Source organism: Pan paniscus, chromosome 13 (genome assembly GCF_029289425.2).
Source record: "Pan paniscus chromosome 13, NHGRI_mPanPan1-v2.0_pri, whole genome shotgun sequence".
Taxonomy (NCBI): Eukaryota; Metazoa; Chordata; class Mammalia; order Primates; family Hominidae; genus Pan; species Pan paniscus.
The window spans coordinates 38,041,079-38,061,721 of record NC_073262.2 but is presented as its reverse complement, the minus strand read 5'-3'; the positions used below and the strand labels follow the sequence as shown (position 1 = coordinate 38,061,721).

At 37.9% G+C, this 20,643-nt stretch overlaps 1 protein-coding gene across 1 annotated transcript in view; it reads left to right on the top strand.

Annotated features, from left to right (window-relative positions):
- Nucleotides 1–20,643, top strand: part of THSD7B (thrombospondin type 1 domain containing 7B) — a 914,353-nt gene that overhangs the window by 106,603 nt on the left and 787,107 nt on the right. The window contains exon 2 of the mRNA XM_024927960.4: nt 10,411–10,584. Coding sequence (XP_024783728.3) covers nt 10,446–10,584 — 139 coding nt within the window. The 5' untranslated portion in view covers nt 10,411–10,445. The remainder of the gene's footprint in view (nt 1–10,410; nt 10,585–20,643) is intronic.

The following is a 20,643-nucleotide window of genomic DNA, read 5'->3' as shown; positions in this document are numbered from 1 at the left end:
GGACTCTGTATGAACAGATTCATTCTCATTGGGGAATCTGAGGCAGCTTATCAGAGTAATTACTACTTTTCTTGGTATAAGCTGTGTCAGAGCCCTCAGTGAGAACAAATCCACTTACAGAACTTCCTTCTATGCAATTGCCATCATAAATGAAGCACCCCTTTCTTCACTGAAATGACACATGAAAAATGACAACAGATGCAATTACTCTACTTCTCATGTATTAATCATGTTTCTATGAATGTGAGTTTGTTTTATTCCCCATATTGGTTTCTCCTATGTTCACGTTCAGCAGGATGTTAGAGGCACACTCATACAACATACATCAACATACATAGATGTTTATAAATAGACCTACTGTATTTAGTGACATGGATACTGTGGGACTTACAGCTCATGTAGCAGAAGGCACACAAAAGCATGGCTTAAAAAGAAAGTGGTTTATTTACTCACAAAACAGGAAGTCCAGAAGTTGACAATTCAGACAGTGGCTGCAGCTCTGTGATGGTGTCTGAGCCTCAGGTTTCCTCTGTTCTCCATTCTATCTTCCTTAGTAGGTGGCACATATCCCCATGGCTTCAAGCAGGCTCTGGCGACTCCAGGTGTTGCATCTGTGTTCTATGGGAAAGAGATAAATGGCGAAAGACCATACTTTTTTTTTTGCGGGGAGGGGACTTTATATTTTTATTGGATAAGGGAACTCTCCATACCCTTGATACTTCTGCCTCCTAATCTTTGGCCAGAACTGAGTCACGTGGCAGCCCTAGCTACGTAAAAATCTGAGAACGTGATCTTTTCTTTTTTCTTTTCTTTTTCTTTTCTTTTCCTTTTCTTTTCATTTTCTTTTCTTTTCTTTCTTTCTTTCTTTCTTCCTTTTTCTTTCTTTCTTCTTTCTCTTTCTTTTCTTTCTTTCTTTTCTCTCCTCTCTCTTCTCTCTCCCTTCGTTCCTTGACAAGTGGACACTTTAAAGAATAGTAGTTTTAGAAGAAAGGGAGATTGGGAGGCCAAGGCAGGTGGATCATGAGGTCAGGGGTTCAAGATCTACCTGGCCAAGATGATGAAACCCTGTCTTTACTGAAAATACCAAAAAAAAAAAAAAAAAAAAGCCAGGCATGGTGGCAGGCACCTGTAATCCCAGCTACTTGGATTTATAAAGTAGGGGGAATTTTAAAGCTATTTACCATAGGATTGCATAACTGCTACATTGCTTCAACCTGGGAGGTAGAGTTTGCAGTGAGCCGAGATCGCGCCACTGCACTCCAGCCTGGGTGACAGAGCAAGACTCCATCTAAAAAAAAAAAAAAAAAAAAAAAAAGAAGAAAGGGAGAATATAGCAATGTTTGTCACAGATACCCGGATACCAAATTATGTTTTTGGAGGTTTCAGAAAACCTATTTCAATCCCTCTTTTTATCTGTTATGTCCTGTGGCAAAAGCTTGTTAAGAGGTAGGACTTTTTGCGAAATTTTCTGTGACTTCATTACATGACACCAAGTTATTGCAATTATAATATAGCAAACCAAAGACACATGTGATTGTATACTTTTATGGTATGCATTCCCGTGCCACATTCTTACATTTCACACTGTTTAGGATTCTTCAGTTACCTGCAGAGTGTCATGCTGAGGTCTGCAGAGTGAGGTGCAGAGAGGAAGAGGCTGGTGGTTCAAAGGCCTGAACAAGTTACTAAACATCATGTCATTGCAAGGCCGGAGGTTATTCTCTCATAAAATAGAGATGATAATACCTGTTTTCTCCTTCGCAGGTCAGTGTGAATCTTTAATGGAGTTCTTGGTACAGAGTGCTTTTTAGCTCTTCAGAAATATGGCACAAAGTCACAAGATTGGAAAGTTGAAAAATCATCTTCCACTATTTTGCTGCAGGGCAGGATTGCATTCAAACTGTTCCTTAAATATTGCTGGAGTGGAGTTCTGACTTTTGAGAAAACAATGACAATAGTAATAATGACAACCCTTTAGTGACCTGTCAGTGTACACTGTCAGGCACTCATCTATACACTTTATATCCATGTTTCTGTAGCATCCTTCATTCCTAAGGGTTATCAATGACTGTCCTCCTCATTTTGTGGATGAGGAACCTCAGGCTCCAAGGTCGTGCACCGCCAGGGTTCACAAGGCATGATGTAAACAGAATGGGTTGTGGCGTCAGGACTGTTTTGTGACCCAGCTTGACACTTGTTTGCTGAGATGGCCTTGGAATATTGATTTAACACCCTTAGGGATCAATCTCTTTTGCATCTAAAAATAGGAATAATTGCTCATCGTGACGATTAAGTGAAATTATTTGATATAAATTGGCTTGTACAGATGCTAAGAGAACCTACTTCAGGCTATAAAGGATCTATATTATCAGAGACATGAAAAAATGCTTGTGTTGATATTGAGTTACAACTCTAGTCTCTCTTGCTTCAGTGGGAGATCATTGAGGTCACTTGGAAACAACCGACTATCTTTGGGACTTCAGGTTGTTGCTTGATGGACCATGCCTCAGTTTTCTTATCTCTAAAGTGGGGCATAATATGAATAACTACTTTGCAGGGCTGTGGTGAGCATTAAATGAAGTGTTTAGGTCATTGTCTTGTATACAGCAACGTATGGTAAAGCCATTATGGAAGGTAAAGTGGGATGTAGAATATTGCAGTCAGACAATAGCCCCGTTGATCGGCCATCTTTATTGAGCCATCTTCTCTGCACAGTTACCATGAGATGGCGCTATGGAGATGTACATAATCACAGTTTCCTTTTCTCCCACTCATTGCTGTTTCTTTAGGCTGAAAGCAAATTGAAACTATTTTTACTTTATTTTATTTTTTTAAATGTTGCCCCTTTTAAATATTTAAGGGCTTCAACGATAAGAATACATTTAAGGGAAAATGAAATACGTATGAAGTGTGAGGCACTTTTTTTAATAGTCTCAATGGCCTTTCAATGATTAGAAAACTGAGGCTAAAAGGAGAAACTGTGTTTTTTAATTTCTCTTAATATTCATCAGTTTAGAGCTAACCTTGCAAATACATTTTGGATGCTAAGATATATAGTAAAGAAGAAGATTTGGAAACTCAACGACCTTCATGATATAAATTATTCAAGCCATTGTGGGTAGCACATGTCTCCCACATAATGTATTTTTGTAATCATAGTCATAGCATTTTTTTTTTCATTTGTGTTTTACAAACAGAGGAGTGGAATCTCTGATTGTTTCTTGTCCTCTCATTTTGTTTATGGTGAACTCTTGTGTAGCTTCCCAAGTTACAGATACAAAAATGACTCCCAATATTTTCCAAGGAATAATTTAATGGGAATTCCAGGCATTTCAGGAAGAGAGGCAATGTGGTTCAGTGGAGTAGGACACACCTGTGTTCAAACTCCATTCTGGGCTGGGCACAGTGGCTCACGTCTGTAATCCCAGCACATTGGGAGGCCATGGCAGGCTGATCACCTGAGGTCAGGAGTTTGAGACCAGGCTGGCCAAAATGGTGAAACTCTGTCTCTACTAAAAATACAAAAATTAGCCAGACGTGGTGGTGGGCGCCTGTAGACCCAGCTGCTCGGGAGGCTGAGACACGAGAATTGTTTGAACCTGGGAGGAGGAGGCTACAGTGAGCCGAGATCGTGCCACTGCACTCCAGCCTGAGTGACAGAGTGAGACTGTCAATAAATAAATAAATAAATAAATAAATCCATTCTGCACTTTCCATCAGCTCAGTAGAAAGCATGCAGCACGTATTTTTAGGAGTAAAAGTCCAAAATTGAAATTCTTTTAATCATTGTGTAAGATCTGTATTCCAGATTGTTTTGGTCAAGATCAGTTTTTGGTTTCTTATTGGCACTAGGCCTTGTTAGTGATAGCCAGGAGATTATGGGGACCACAGGAGCCCCGTAGGTTCTCCAAGCCACTCTATCCGGATCTTCTGCTGTTAGGTCCTGGCTTGGGTAATCACAGAAGGCACCTTAAAGGAGTTAGGTCACTTTGCAGAGTTAATACAGGGTTCTAGACTGCTGAGGAAGCCTAAGAGAAAACCAAGGCTCATAGCAAACTGTGCTAAGACAATATTAATGTGGCTTTCTTTGGAATTAAAATTCAAAGATTGATGCAAAATTCAACATCTTTCCATATGACTCCTTGGCCAATCATTCTGGCTCATGTGCTATCTCATTGGAACTCATAATCCTTTCAATCGCTTTTTAGCTTCCCACCTACAGCCATTTGGAGTAGAGAAGATATGCTTTTGGCCCTCCTTCTCTTTAGTTTACATGGTAGTGATCTGAATATATTTTCAGATATGCTGAATGGCCATTAGTGAGAATGGACAAAGTCATCTTGTATACCCTGGTGATTTTGTTTCATGAAAAAAAGTAGCCTCTGTGTAGAACTGGTCCTGCTAGCTATTACTTTATTAACTTTGGAAATAATAGCTTAGGAACAACCACTGCCAAACACAGTCATCATCTTTATCAAAAGCTCTCTGACATGGCATTGACTTTGATCTATCATTATATATAGAAGACCACTCATTTGCTTTCCCAGGGGTATATTTTTAAACTAATTTGCTTTTTAGGATTCACCAGGAAGTTATATTGTTTTATGAGGGCAATATTTAGGTTTTTTTCAACTGCCTCAATGGCATATATAATTGGCAATGATGTCTTCTGAAAAATGTCCAGACTAAAATCTTTGTATCAAATCTGTATTATGCAGAATTAACCACCCATTTGTGTGGTGTGGTGTGTATGTGTCTGGAGAATATAATAGCCTGGCTTCAGTCCACCATTCCGTAGAAGTGGAGTGAACATCTATTGAGACAAAAGACTTAGGCAGTCTTTAAATATCATGATATAATTTCCAGTCCATTCTTTGTTGTGTTGCTTCTTAAAGCATGTGAACTTACATTATAAGTGTGAAATATCCATAATCTAGTGTATGTGTGTGTATGTGCATAAAAATGTCTCATCTATTGGGCCACAATTCATATCATAGACAGATGCCACCTTACCTGGGAGCATCAGGGCAGGAGCTGAGATTCCAGGGCTTCTAGCTGGAATGGGGAGCTCCTGCCTGTATGAACCCACAGCTGAAACTTGTACACTAAGCAGAGCAGGCACTGATGGGTAAACACATGTGTTTGTGGCTGCAGTCTGCCCCCTAACATGCTCTGGGGTCTCTGAGGCTCTTCTCCAGCTCTGCTGTAGCTGCAGTTCTGACTGTGGCACTGTCTCCTCTTCTGGAGAGGGGGAGGAAGGGAGCGTGCAGAGTATGCTCCCTGATGGTGATGTGTGCGTCTGTGAATCTTCACATGTGCAGATGGGTTCCAGTGCGCCTGTATGTGCATAGAGCCTGGGCTGCTGTCCACTAGGGTTCCAGAAAAGGACTCTTGGTCAGAACAATTCAGGTTTTGTAATAGTATACTAACTTAAAAATATTTTTACTTGAGGAGGGGGACTACCTTTTTCAGCTTCACACAAAAATACCATGTAAGCTAGTAATTGCCTTAGAATAAACTATAATTTAGTAGCCATTTTGCCTAATTTTTAGCAAAAGCACAGTTGTGACAAATCATATTCTTGGATGTTTGCTCTAAGGAAATGTGGCCAATTCAGTTCTCTAGGCCAGAAGTTTTAGAATTGTGTCTAGTAACGCCGCAAAAGTTTCATGAAATCATCTAACAGGCCACTCTTGGAGAAAAAAACCATTCAAGCAACGGAGCTTTACCATCTTTCAGCTGGAGCACTCCACTTTTGCTCTTCTCAATATGGTATGCAGTGTAGAAATTTGAAGAAAAGTTTTGGTTGCTTTTTACTTCTCATCCCTGGATTGAGGCAGGCTGTCAGAGAGCTGTGTACTGGAACTTCATTGCTTGACTCCTTGTAGAATAATTTTTACTGATTTGTACTTTGCTACCATACCCTTGGAGTGTTCTAGGAATGCCACGAGACTCCACTACAGACAACTTGCTGTTTTATTTGATGAAGTAATGTGTTCAGCACATGGCCCAGCATACCACCTGTATTTATAAGGACTCCTGATATAAATCCCAACAGTGCTTGGGAGCAGGGCAATGTCTTTTCCTGGGGGGGAAAAAAAGAAGGCAAAAACTGTGGATAGGGTGGTATAATTTAATCCTATACACATGAGGATCATAGACTGCAATAGCCATTTCTTTTCTTTTCTTTTTTTTTAATTATACTTTAAGTGTTAGGGTACATGTGCACAATGTGCAGGTTTGTTACATATGTATACATGTGCCATGATGGTGTGCTGCACCCATTAACTCGTCATTTACATTAGGTATATCTCCTAATGCTATCCTTCCCCCCTCCCCCCACCCCACAACAGGTCCCAGTGTGTGATGTTCTCCCTCCTGTGTCCAAGTGTTCTCATTGTTCAATTCCCACCTATGAGTGAGAATATGCGGTGTTTGGTTTTTTGTCCTTGCGATAGTTTACTGAGAATGATGGTTTCCAGCTTCATCCATGTCCCTACAAAGGACATGAACTTATCATTTTTTATGGCTGCATAGTATTCCATGGTGTATATGTGCCACATTCTCTTAATCCAGTCTATCACTGATGGACATTTGGGTTGGTTCCAAGTCTTTGCTATTGTGAATAGTGCCACAATAAACATACGTTTGCATGTGTCTTTATAGCAGCATGACTTATAATCCTTTGGGTATATATCCAGTAATGGGATGGCTGGGTCAAATGGTATTTCTAGTTCTAGATCCTTGAGGAATCGCCACACTGACTTCCACAATGGTTGAACTAGTTTACAGTCCCACCAACAGTATAAAAGTGTTCCTATTTCTCCACATCCTCTCTAGCACCTGTTGTTTCCTGACCTTTTAATGATTGCCATTCTAACTGGTGTGAGATGGTATCTCATTGTGGTTTTGATTTGCATTTCTCTGATGGCCAGTGATGATGAGCATTTTTTCATGTCTCTTGGCTGCATAAATGTCTTCTTTTGAGAAGTGTCTGTTCATATCCTTCGCCCACTTGTTAATGGGGTTGTTTGTTTTTTTCTTGTAAATTTGTTTGAGTTCATTGTAGATTCTGGATATTAGCCCTTTGTCAGATGAGTAGGTTGCAAAAATTTTCTCCCATTCTGTAGGTTGCCTGTTTGCTCTGGTGGTAGTTTCTTTTGCTGTGCAGCAGCTCTTTAGTTTAATTAGATCCCATTTGTCAATTTTGGCTTTTGTTGCCATTACTTTTGGTGTTTTAGACATGAAGTCCTTGCCCATGCCTACGTCCTGAATGGTATTGCCTGGGTTTTCTTCTAGGGTTTTTATGGTTTTAGGTCTAACATTTAAATCTTTAATCCATCTTGAATTAATTTTTGTATAAGGTGTAAGGAAGGGATCCAGTTTCAGCTTTCTACATATGGCTAGCCAGTTTTCCCAGCACCATTTATTAAATAGGGAATCCTTTCCCCATTTCTTGTTTTTGTCAGGTTTGTCAAAGATCAAATAGTTGTAGATGTGTGGCATTATTTCTGAGGGCTCTGTTCTGTTCCATTGGTCTATTTCTCTGTTTTGGTACCAGTACCATGCTGTTTTGGTTACTGTAGCCTTATAGTATAGTTTGAAGTCAGATAGCGTGATGCCTCCAGCTTTGTTTTTCTGGCTTAGGATTGACTTGGCAATGTGTGCTCTTTTTTGGTTCCACATGAATGTTAAAGTAGTTTTTTCCAATTCTGTGAAGAAAGTCATTGGTAGCTTGATGGGGATGGCATTGAATCTGTAAATTACCTTGGGCAGTATGGCCATTTTCACGATATTGATTCTTCCTACCCATGAGCATGGAATGTTCTTCCATTTGTTTGTGTCCTCTTTTATTTCGTTGAGCAGTGGTTTGTAGTTCTCCTTGAAGAGGTCCTTCACGTCCCTTGTAAGTTGGATTCCTAGGTATTTTATTCTCTTTGAAGCAATTTTGAATGGAGACCCATCAGTGTGCTGTATTCAGGAAACCCATTTCATGTGCAGAGACACACATAGGCTCAAAATAAAGGGATGGAGGAAGAGCTACCAAGCAAATGGAAACAAAAAAGGGCAGGGGTTGCAATCCTAGTCTCTGATAAACTAGACTTTAAACCAACAAAGATTAAAAGAGACAAAGAAGGCCATTACATAATGGTAAAGGGATCAATTCAACAAGAAGAGCTAACTATTCTAAATATATATGCACCCAATATAGGAGCACCCAGATTCATAAAGCAAGCCCTTAGAAACCTACAAAGAGACTTAGACTACCACACAATAATAATGGGAAACTATAACACCCCACTGTCAACATTAGACAGATCAACGAGACAGAAAGTTAACAAGGATATCCAGGACTTGAACTCAGCTCTGCACCAAGCAGACCTAATAGACATCTACAGAACTCTCCACCTCAAATCAACAGAATATACATTCTTCTCAGCACCACACCACACTTATTCCAACATTGACCACATAGTTGGAAGTAAAGCACTCCTCAGCAAATTTAAAAGAACAGAAATTATAACAAGCTATTTCTTTTCCTTGGCCACTAGGAAGCTCATAGTCAGATTTGCCACCCACTTGTAGTAATTGTGTGGGTATATATTTAGGGGCAATAACTTCTACCCTTAAGATCCCCTTTTTACTGTTCAGTCATTTTACTCTCCAGTATCTATATCTTTTTATTTTTCATAATACATATATTGTGGTAAGTTATTTTAGATCTCCTTCACTCCACTACAGTTTTCTTATTATGTTTTGGAAAACTGTACCTGGATATCTGGTAGCCTTATGAGACTTAATCTATTCTATTCTAAAGTAAAGCATGTTCTCAAATGTGCCCCTCTTCCTGTTTCCTGTTTTTGGTAAAGGGATCCCATCAGTTCAGGCATCTAAGTTTGCAGTCTTTCTAACCTTTTTCATCATCTTCCTCTTATGTAGCACATCCAGTTGTTAACCAGATCGTTTAAATCCAGAAGCAATTTCTATGACTTCTGAAGTCTCTGCTGATCCTTGATCATTTCATTCACCAGTACTTGCCTGGACTACTGTTTCACTAATTTTCTAACTGCCCTCAATTTCTCTACCATTGTCTACTAGTAATCCATTTTGCACACTGATTCTAGTTATTTAAAAATCATTTGCTCTTCTATGATTCTTGTTACTATTTACAGCATGAAGCCCAAATCCCTCATATGCCATTCACAGCTCTTTACAATTTGGTTCCCAACCTATGTTTTAAATCTCATCTTAGTCTATTCCTCCCTCTTCTTTGTGTCCTTCACAGCAACCACCAGCCTAATCACCAGTCCCCAAACACAAAACGCATTTCAACGCCTTGTTGTTTTCTCTGCCTGAGATGCCCTTCCCGACTCCTTCAAGTCCTTATGTTTCCCTAGGCTCTTCTCAAATATTATCTTGTGTGAGGCTCTCCTCTCTTTTTCGCACAGCACAGAGGAACTAATTGCCTTGTCCTCAGTCTTTCCATCCCACTTTCTTAATACTACTGTTAGAGCATCCCTTGCCCTGCTTGGGACTTGTTGTGTATGCGTATCTCTTTCTCCAAATCATGAACTCCTCATGGACTTTGTCTGAGTAGAAGGGAGGGAATATACAAGGTATCTGCCAACCCTGCTTTTAAGAATAAAATATACCGACACAGGGACTGTGGAGTCCATAGAATTGATGAGGCCTTCAGTGGATGAGGATTGAAAACTTGGCTAATTAACTGCTGACCTTCAAATGTTAATATTATAAAGACTATCTTCATGGCAATAGAAAATTTGCAATACCATCATAATAAACGTTCTAGCAGTCAAAGTCAGTTTTTATCATTTCTGTACAGAAGAAACTTACTTGATTTTTTGTACAGAATAAACTTACCTGATTTTATTTCAGAGAAATAAAAGGTATACATTTAACATTTAACATAACATATATTTACTACTTTCTTTTAATAATGTGTACCGTTAAAGCTTATTTTCTTACCAAAAGTATAAACATGAGTTAACCACCTCAGGCTTTTGTTTCTTTTCTTTTTAGAGCTACTATGGGAATCAAGTAACTACTTTGGATCCTGTGAGAATCCATGATAATATTATCACGTTACATTGATCTTTTTTTACCAAAAGTATAAAATAAAAAGCAATTGGGGAAATAACTAGTTTTATCATCCAGTGGTAGATTTCATTCATGAATACACTTCACTACAAAAAATAATACAAAACATGGTAAAAACAGAATGTGGATTTGCTTTTTGTAGCTTTTCCCACAGGGTTGATATTATATGTACTATCTTCATGCTAATGAAAAATTTGCAATACCATCATAATAAAGGTTCTAGCAGTCAAAATGAGTTTTTATCTTTTCTTTATGGAAGAAACTTACCTGATTTTTCTTTTTCTCTTTTAGGAATAGGCAAGTCAAGAGGCTGAAAAATCTGAAGCATGTTTCCAAAGAGAAACCTAACAGTCACTTGCTGGGTATGGAGGAGCATGAGGAAGCTCTTTCTATTGCTTTCTCTCTTGCTGTCCCATGCAGCTCATTTGGAAGGCAAAAAGGATAATCAGTTCATCTGGAAACCAGGTAGGAATGTCCTGGCTGTTCCTTTGTCCTATTTTCATTAACAAGAAGAATATTCTTTCCATCCTTCTTCTTCTTTCTAAAGTAGTGGGAAATATCCAGAGAGGAAAAATAGACTCTTTTTTTAAATTCTGCAGCTTATATTTGATTTTTACTCCGGCATAATTGTCTTCTCCATCCATGATGCTTGTTGTCCTTCTGAATTTTCATGTTGTTGTCAATTAAAGTTATGATTTCCATAGTTACATCTACTTCTCCTTTGTCAAATATTTCACCAGTGTGCAGCACATTTGTAGCAAAAATGACATCTGAATTTAGCTGATATTCTCAGCTAAGAATGCTTTGGACCAGTTTTGCATGTCTCTTTCAGGGTTTAAACTAGTTAGCTATTTATTATTAAATGCTTTCCAGCATAGATCTTCTATGTCTAGGTTTGAGAGCATGAAAAATTATCCTAACAGCTTTGCTCATTAGTTGTGACTGTAAAGTCACATTAATGTATTTTGAGATTCTTAGCTACCTCATGCATTATCCTTTATGTATATGAATAATTTGAGTTGAAAGTTGGGGCTGGAATATAACTTATGTTCATCTCTAAATATTTCCTTAATTTGGCTGCGAAAAAGATCTTTTAAATTTAATTTCAGAGCCTAATAATTTATTAACTTAAATTATGAACCCTAAACATCTTAGCTCTTTGTATTACTGATGCTTTTCCTTGCTCTGGATTTTAATTTTCTTTAAGTTTCACAATCAGATCATTTAAAATATTTATTGCTTTCTCAAGACTCCATTCTTTCAAATACTGATAACTTATATACTTAATATCTTGGAACCGGAAAATGTGATGTTATAGAAGATCTATGGTCCTCAAAGAGTTTTCATTTTGGCCTCATCATCTGTAAATTAAATAGACTTCAAATGTATTGTGTCACCATGGAAATATGTATAAAAGTGATGTTTGTAATATTTAAATAATTTTGCAAAAATGAAAGTGAATTTTGCTTTAAAGTCTATTAAGTAAAAAAAAAAAAAAAACAGCCACCATTAGAGATACAGTCTGGATGAAATTTAATTGCATTAAAGCCCCTATAAATTAATTTAATTGTGGGCTCCAATACTTCATTACTGATTTGCATTTTTTTCCCTCAGAGTAGTTTTAGGCAGCTTTGGAAATAGTCCTGAAAGTCAGTATTTCCTTTCTGGGAATGGGGTTATTTTGTTTTAATCACAAAAGACGAACATTTGATCAAATCAAAATATGCACATTTTTATGACTACTGTCAAAAGTTTTAAAAAATATATGATTAAAATGGAAAGTGGCAAATTTGAAAAACGAATGAGATGTGTTAAGAAAATGGGGTTATTTTGAAGCAAGTTTTAAAATAAGCATGCTTTTCTAAAAGTAGGTCATTGGAACAAGATGGTAAAAACAAACTCTACAGTGGATGAATTTTTTTGGTAACTGTCAAACTTAAGTTTCAGAAGTGAGGATCCTTTTCATCATACATAACACATTGTTTAAAATGAACATATAAGTCACTACTGTCACTTCTCCTGGTATTCATTACTTCTTTCCCTCCTTACAGTGCCATCAAAAAGGTAACAATATGATTTTTTCCTATTTGGTTTTGCTTTCAAAGCAGATTACTTATGTATGACTGACATTTTAAAAGTGAAAGAAATCTAAAAGGTACAAAATTAAGAACAAAAGCTCCAATGTATCCCTTTCCAATCTCTTTTGTATCCTTCAGAAAATTTCCTTGTACATGTAAGTACACATTTATGCATGTTTATGTGTATGAATCACACAGAAGATACACATATAACTATAGTCATTAATTAGGTTGTTAAGAAAGAAACAGCACATGCGAAGTTGGCAGTTGAGAAGAGTTTCATAGAAGGACATTTACAAAAGTAGGCAAGTGTGAGCAGTGTGTAAGGACAGGAACAAGGGATTGTGCAGTGACCCTGAACTGTATCAGTTGGGAGCCTCTACAACTTCTGGGTATGTAGTGGCCAGGAGAAAGAGTGGTTCCCAGAATCTGGAGAGGTGCTTGACAAATGCTGTGGCTTTTAAAGGGATACAGCCAACCTGCAGCAAAATAGGAAGGAGGCCAGGGGAATGAAGGGCTCCACCTCACTTTCCTCCAGCTTTCAGATCTGCCAGGCCTCCCATTGGATGAATTCAACCAAAAACCACAAGGCAGGGGAGCCCATGGATATATCCATTTGGGTAAACCTCTTGAGCAGGAAGCAGGATGGAGAATGGTGCACCTGAAAATATTTAATTCTTCCATATATGCATGTATGTATACACACATATTTCATATAAGTGGAATCATACTCTGCACTGCTTTCTGCAACTATCTTTGATCATATAATGATATATTGATGAATATTACATATTAATGCACATATGCCAACCTCATCTTTTAATGATTGCATAGTATTCTTTAGCATTTTCATTTAATAAATTTATCTAGTTTTCCTGTTGCTTTATCTTCTCTTCCTCTATTGCTTGGCATTTCAGTGGTTTCTAGTTTTTTTGCTATTATAAATAATGCTGACATGAATGCAGTATTATTTTAAAGGTAAGCAATAATAAATTGATTTAAGGAGTTACATCCCTGGAAAAATTCTAGTTTATAACCTTCGAAGACAACATCAACATCTTAGAATCTGTTACCTATTTACGGATGAGTTTAGTGTATTTCATTTTGATTTTTAACACTGTATTGCAGTTGAAATTAGCTGTATTTTTAGGGTATGTTATCAAATCCAAGGACTCAGGTCCAGTGTAATTTGGAATTTGAACAGATTTCCATGGAGACCCAGATAACTATACTTTATTTTAGAAACCTAGAAACCATTCTCTGGGTTTTGATTGCTGTGTCAACCACTTTACTCTTTTGCTGGTGTCTATTGTTCCCCACCCCCACACCCCAAATCGGTAGGTCCGATGTTAGTCAACCTCATCCAAATTACAGGCATTTCTAAGTGAGTCCTGGCTTTGGAAAAACAATGGATTGATGAATAATAAGTGAGTGTATTATGTTTTTTAGGATTTCCATACTGAGGGAGAGTCTGCTGAGTTGTAGGCTGCAAGGTCATTGATCTGTCAAGGCTGTTGAATGCCTATCATTATTGTGATGAGATCCTATAATCTATATTGGTGTCAGGCACTCTGTTAGCTGTGTCAAGAAAGAAGGATCACGTCAGCAACAGTATCAGATAAGGGACAATGTTGTTTGTGGTTTTAAGTTTCAATATAAAACTATTCATGCCTGCCTGCTTTGTAGAGATGAATAGATTATGGTCTCTGATCCCACAGTAAATTGTGCTCTCTTAAAAAATTCCTCAGTTTTGGTTCTAAGAGGTTCACTTATTTCTAGTAATACTTATTGAGTCCTTACTGTGTGTCAAGCATTGTTACAAGTACATGAGATAAATTGATTGAGAATAAAATAGGCAAATCCTCGGTCCTCATAAAGAGGGCAATAAACATGATCAGTAGTTAAATAGAGTATGCTAGATGAGGGCGAGTGGTAAGAAGGAAAGATGAGGCCAGGAGGAGGGATATGCAGTGGGAGTGGGGAGACTAAAAGCTTAAGGAGGTTGTCCATGAGCTGCCTGAGGAAGTGAATCTGAGTAAAGACCTGAGGGAAGTGAGGGAGCCAGCCGTAGATATATCAAGGTGAAGAAGAACATCCCAGATGGTGGGAACAAGAAGGACAAAGGACCTTAGGCAGGAGTGTGGGAGGCATACTTGAGGACATGTGGGGAGGCCAGCATGCAGGAGCAGAGTGAACATGGGGAGGGTGATGGGAGCTCAGGTGAGACGGGTAACGGGGTCCACATGGGGTATGTCCTCATAGGTCAGAATAAGATTTTGTCTTTTACTCTATGTGAGATAGAAAGACATGGGAGGGTTTTGAGAGGGTGGTGACATAAGCTGACTTTCTTATTGACTTTCTTTTCAATAAGATTTGAAGAGGATCCTTGTGGGTGGCTGGCTGAGAAGAGCAGGGCAAGGAGACGAGGTAGGAGGCTACTGCAGAATTAAAGGGAAGAGCCATGGTGATAGCTTGAACCAAGGCCATGGCAGTGGAGGTGCGGAGAAGGAGTTGAATCTTGGCTATATTATATTTAAGGCCACAGTTATCAACCAAGGGTGATTTTGCCCTGCTGGGGACATTTGGCAATGCCCGGAGACATTTCTGGTTGTCAAAACTGGGGGTGCTACTGATGTGTGTTGAGTAAAATCCAGGGATGCTGATAAACATTCTAAAATGCACAGAGCAGTCTTCTACAACAAAGAATTATCAGGCCCAAAGAATCTCAACAGTGCCCAGGTTGAGAAACCCTGATTTAAGATAAAGCCATCAGGATTTATTGATGTGGGATGGGTGATACTGACTTTGCCCTGAGCAACTGGAAGAGTGGAGGTGCTGTCATTTAATATGGGTTGAGAAGGAGCTGGTATACAGGGAATATTAAGCACTCAGAATTGGGCATGCTGAACTTTTGATTCTGTTAGAAATTCTTGTGGAGGTGTCGACTAGGAAGTTATGGGGTCTGAATTCAGGAGAGAGGTTTCTGCTGGAGATATAAATTTGAGAGCTACTACCAAAGAGGTAGGATTTAAATATGTAGTCCTAGAAATGAAGAGATTAGCTTGAAATTTGTGATCTGGCATAGGTAGAGGATAAAATTCTAATATATTTCCTTTTAGGACTGAAACGATGTTAAAGAAAATTGTTGTGGCAAAATACACACAATATAAACTTTACCATTTTAACCACTTCAAAGTATACAATTCAGTGATATTAGTACATCACAGTGTGGTGGAATCATCACCTCTATCTAATTTCAGAACATTTTCATCACCCCAAGCTATATTTTGCAAGTGAGCTTATAAAAAGTCTGGAAAACAAATTATGTTTTGAATAATACGTTCTGAAATAGAAGAAAACTCCATATTTGTTGTGTGTGTGTGTGTGTGTGTGTGTGTGTGTGTGTGACAGGCTTTTAAAATAGCCTTCAGTCATCCTAAGAGATTACTCTTGATATAATTTGGATGTTTGTTCCATCTAAGTCTCACATTACAATGTAATCCCCAATGATGGAGGTGGGGTCAGGTGGCAGGTGTTTGGATCATGAGGGGGGATCCCTGAAGAATGGCTTGGTGCCATCCTGGCAGTAGTGAGTGAGTTCTTGCTTTATTAGTTCCTGAGAGATCTGGTTGTTTAAAAGAGAATGGCACCTACCCCCCATCTTGCTCCCTCTTGCCATGTGACACACTGGCTCTCCCTTTGCCTTCCTCCCTGATTGTAAGCTTCCTGAGGTCTCACCAGAAGCAGATGCTAGCACTGTGCTTCCTGTACAGTCTGTAGAACCATGAGCCAAATTAAACATTTTCTTTATAAATTACCTAGTCTCGGGTATTCCTTTGAGAAATGAAAACATACTAATACAAGTATAATACTAACACTAATACAGACTAATACTAATACAGGTAAACCAATGTTCAAATCCTGGTTGTCTAAGGGGAAAAAGTTGTTTAACCTCTCTGAGCCATATTTATCCATCTGAAAATGGATATTGATAATAAACACTTTACAGGACTCTTTGAGAATTAAGTAAGACACTTTGAAATACCTAATATATAGTGGCTATTCAATAACTGTTAGCTACTATTTCTATCATTGTTGTATAATAATTTCAGGTTTAAAATATTTACTTGTGCTTTTATGTTATACAATTTCCGTATACTTCTCTTTCTTAGACATACAAAAAAGGGGATTATTTGACAGATATGTGCACTTTATTAATAAATGGTCAAAATTATTTCACTGGCTTTTTTAGGTCTAAAACTTTCTTTATATATGCCAAACTCTAGGAAAGTTTTAATTTCAGTAGCTCATGCTCAATGAATAAAAAGGGTGAGGATAATGACCTGTTTCGAAGAACTAAGTATATAAATTGGAATTAATATTTTTGGAAAAAAGAGACTATGAAAATTACATTGCATGAGGAATAAAGTATCTTACATATATTAATATTTAGTTATAGCTTAAATAATAGTGTTTTCAGCATTGAATGTACTTTAAGGAAAAAATTGCATTATGTATATTACCTATTTATATATTAAAGGTTAGGAATTTTAGAGAAAATAAAATGTTCTTAGGAGAGAGCTATTTTTTAAAATATGTGCTAGAAGTTCATGAAATTTTTTTCTGGAAATTTTACTTATGTTGACATCATTTTAATTACTTCCATGGATATTGGTTTATCTAAGAGGCATGAGTGTTAAATCAGCAATATCCAAAAGTATAGACATATGGCCTGGAGTTCACCACTAAAAATTCTAATTTTTTTATAGACCACAGTCACTAATTTTCCAAGGTTTCCAATAGGTCAGAAAAACATCCATCTTACCTAAATTGCATAAAATAAATTACTCTGCTATATTTTTTCTAAGTAGTATTAAAATATAGGCTCCCTGAGGACAGGGCATTTTGCTGGTTTTATTCACGAATATACTCCAAGTGTCAAGAATATACATAACCTATATAATAAGAATAAAATATGAAAAATATCCCCAGCACATTAAATAAAATAAGGGACACTGTCTTTTGGGGTGTGTGTGTGTGTGTGTGTGTGTGCTTGTGTGTGTGTACATGTATTTAGGGGAGTTGAGAAGAGATGAAAGAGAAAATATGACCCATCTTATTCTAGAGCTTGTAGTATATATTGAGGAGAGGATATAAAATGACTGTAAATTAAAGTCAAACTTATAAATCAGTAAATGTGAAAATGTATTTCCATGTCACTTTATTCCAGTACCATTTCTGATCATCTCTGGAAAAGAGGTTGAACTCAATCTTTAAAAAACAGGCTCACATAAAAATTTAAATATTATTCTAAATCTTATAATGAGATATTATAGTTATATCTCACCTTCCAGTTCATTTACATAAAGAGACAGTTTCAGCTCTTTTTGCTGTTTATTCTGATATTCACCTTCATATTTCTAGGTAATATGCTCATGATTGATACTTCTTAGTTGATAGATATTAGATAGTTCCTACTGACTCTCTGTTATGTTAGTTAAGGATTTATGTCTCCTAGATCTACTCCTCTCCTCCTTACTACAGTTATTCAAAAAAGTTCTATCAAAATATTTAAATCAACAAACAGTGCCCATACTCTTTGTTGATTTAAATATTTTGATAGAACTTTTTGGAAGTCTTTGTAGTGTCCGCTGCTGAGCCAAGCAGTGTGCTGTGCACCTGCATCCTTTCTTGTTCAGCTTTTTCTTTTACATAGAAATGAAAAATTTCCTTCTTTATTGTTTTCTTGGTTTTCTTTGAACCTACTGCTGCTTTTCCCCAAGGCTCCATCTGATATGTCGCATGCCCATCATTAATTTATTCAAAGATTCAAGTGCAGTTCCAAGTGCTCTATTATATTTTTTTCTTTGGGAGATTTTCCCACAGTCCTGTCCCCCTGCACAGCCTGCATAGTCATCATCTGTGGAACATCCTTTTGCTCTCGATCATCTTGAATCGCTTGTTTCCTGTTCTGTTTCTCTTCTTTGCCTTTATTGTCGTGTTTTCCAGAACTGCTAAACGCATCCTCTAGTACTGCTAAAATAGGGTGTACTGGAAGTAATTTTTCAAATCCGTTGATGTCTGAAAGGGTCTTTGTGCTTGTCATATACTTGATTGATAGCTTGGGTGTGACATTCAAGGTTAAAAAGCATTTTTTCCTTCAGAATTTTGAAAGTCTTGCCCTATTGTATTATAGTCCCCAGTGCCATTACTGAGAAATTTGACGCCATTCTGATCCCGACTTTTTGCACATTGCTACCTGTTTGCTTGTTATTCTTTCTCTGGAATCTTTTTTGTCCATGAAGTCTGAAATTTTGTGATTATATGCTTTGAGGTAAGCCTGTTTTCTTTATGGTGCTAGATGTTTGTAGGATATTTCGATTGGTGTACTCATTGCTCATTCATGTCCATGTCGTCGTCGTCGTCTTCTTCTTCTTCTTCTTCTTCTTCTTCTTCTTCTTCTTCTTCTTCTTCTTCTTCTTCTTCTTCTTCTACTTCCTTTTTTTTTTTTAAGACGGAGTCTCACTCTGTCGCCCAGGCTGGAGTGCAATGGTGTGATCTCGGCTCACTGCAACCTCCACCTCCTGGGTTCAAGCGATTTTTCTGCCTCAGCCTCCTGAGTAGCTGGGATTACAGGCATCCACCAACATGCCAGGCTAAGTTTTTGTATTTTTAGTAGAGACAGGGTTTCACAATGTTGGCCAGGCTGGTCTCAAACTCCTGACCTCAGGTGATCCACCTGCCTCAGCCTCCCAAAGTGCTGGGATTATAGGCGTGAGCTACCGTGCCTGGCCATGTCCTACACTTCTGAGATTTTTTTTTTTTTATGCAATTTCCTCTTCTCTGTTGTGTGAATTCCTTCTGAAACTCCTTAGACAAAGGTTTGACCTCTCTTACTGATCTTCAATTTTTAGATAATTTCCATATTTGTGTTTTGTTTGTAGATTTATTTTAATGTCTAAATTTTTTTTCTACTTCATCTTTTAACTATTATTTCGAACTTTTTTTATTTCTACAATCCCTTTTTTTAATTTGTAAGGTCTTTTACTTGTTCTATGATTTTTTTAAATTTCATCTTGTTTCATAGATGTAGTGACTTTTCATTCAGAGGATATTAAGGACAGTTTAATCTTTTTACTTTCATTCTCTGCTTCCTCTGAGTCATTTTTTCCTGTTTCCTTCATTTATGTATTTGATCATGGCCCCTGACATAGTGAGCTTTCTTCTAATGTCTATTAATTATTGGCTATCTCTTTAGTGTTTCACATTATTAAAAGCGAGGCACTAAAACTGATTCAACATTCCATGTACATGACTCAGCTGTTGGGCTTCACTGTCAAAATATTTTTGTGTGGAGAGCTGGCTTTTTTATTAGAGTATGGGTCCCTCAAATAATCTATATTTATCAATACCCAGAGTTTTTTCTCTGGAAGTCTATTCTTTAAGGTGGAGGCTAAGCAGCTGTAACAAAGATGCTCCCAAATACAGTGGTCTAAAAAGATAGAAGCTCAGACCTCTCTTATGTGAAATCATGTAGTTAGTGGTCCAGACTGGAGGCTCTGCTCCCTGTGTCCATTCAGCCAGGCACCTTTCTTTCATATTCGGGAAAGACATCATCATTCTCTGCCCATCCAAGCTGGGTCACAGGCATTTCCATGTTCTAGTTGATGAAAAGAGGTAAGAGCTGAAGTCCAGAACAACAGATTTCAAACAAGTGACACAGCAGTTCCATCCATGTTGCAATTCTCTATTGCTGTGTAATAGCTCACCCCAAAATAGTGATTTAAAACAGTAACACACCAATTTTGTTCACACATCAGTGGGTCATTAGGCCCTGCTAAGTGTTCTCACTTGGGTTCGTTCTCTTGTGCCATTGTAATCAGCTGGTTCAGGGGCTGGGGTCATCTGGAGGGCTTCATCACTCACATAGCTGGCACCTGGGCTGGGAGGACTTAACTAGCTGGGGTTGGAACAGCTGAAATTCTTCAGGTATCCCTTTCTCTCTGTGTGGTCTCGCCATATGGAAGCTTCAGGGCAGCCAGGATCCTTACATAGGTGTCTGAAGGCTCTCAGAGTAAGCTTCCACAGAGAAACAGAGAAGAACTGCTTGGCTTGTTCTTAACTAGCCTGAGGGCCACGCATGGTCACTTTTTCTGCCTTCTGTTAGTTACAATTAAGTCTCCAAGGAGAGAGCTTCCAGATCATCTCTTGATGGGAGGAGTGGCAAATAATTTACAGATGTGTTTTAAAGCCGCCATGACCCATCACTTCTGTTTACAAATTTCACTGGTGAGAAGATAGTTACCCGGCCACTCCTAGCCACAAGGGAAGGTGAGTCTGTGACTGGGCTGTTATGTAAGAAGGGAAAATGGATTTAGTCATAATAAATGCATAATTTTTAGTACAGGAGCTATTCAGCGTCTCCTCAAATAGGAACATTTTTTCT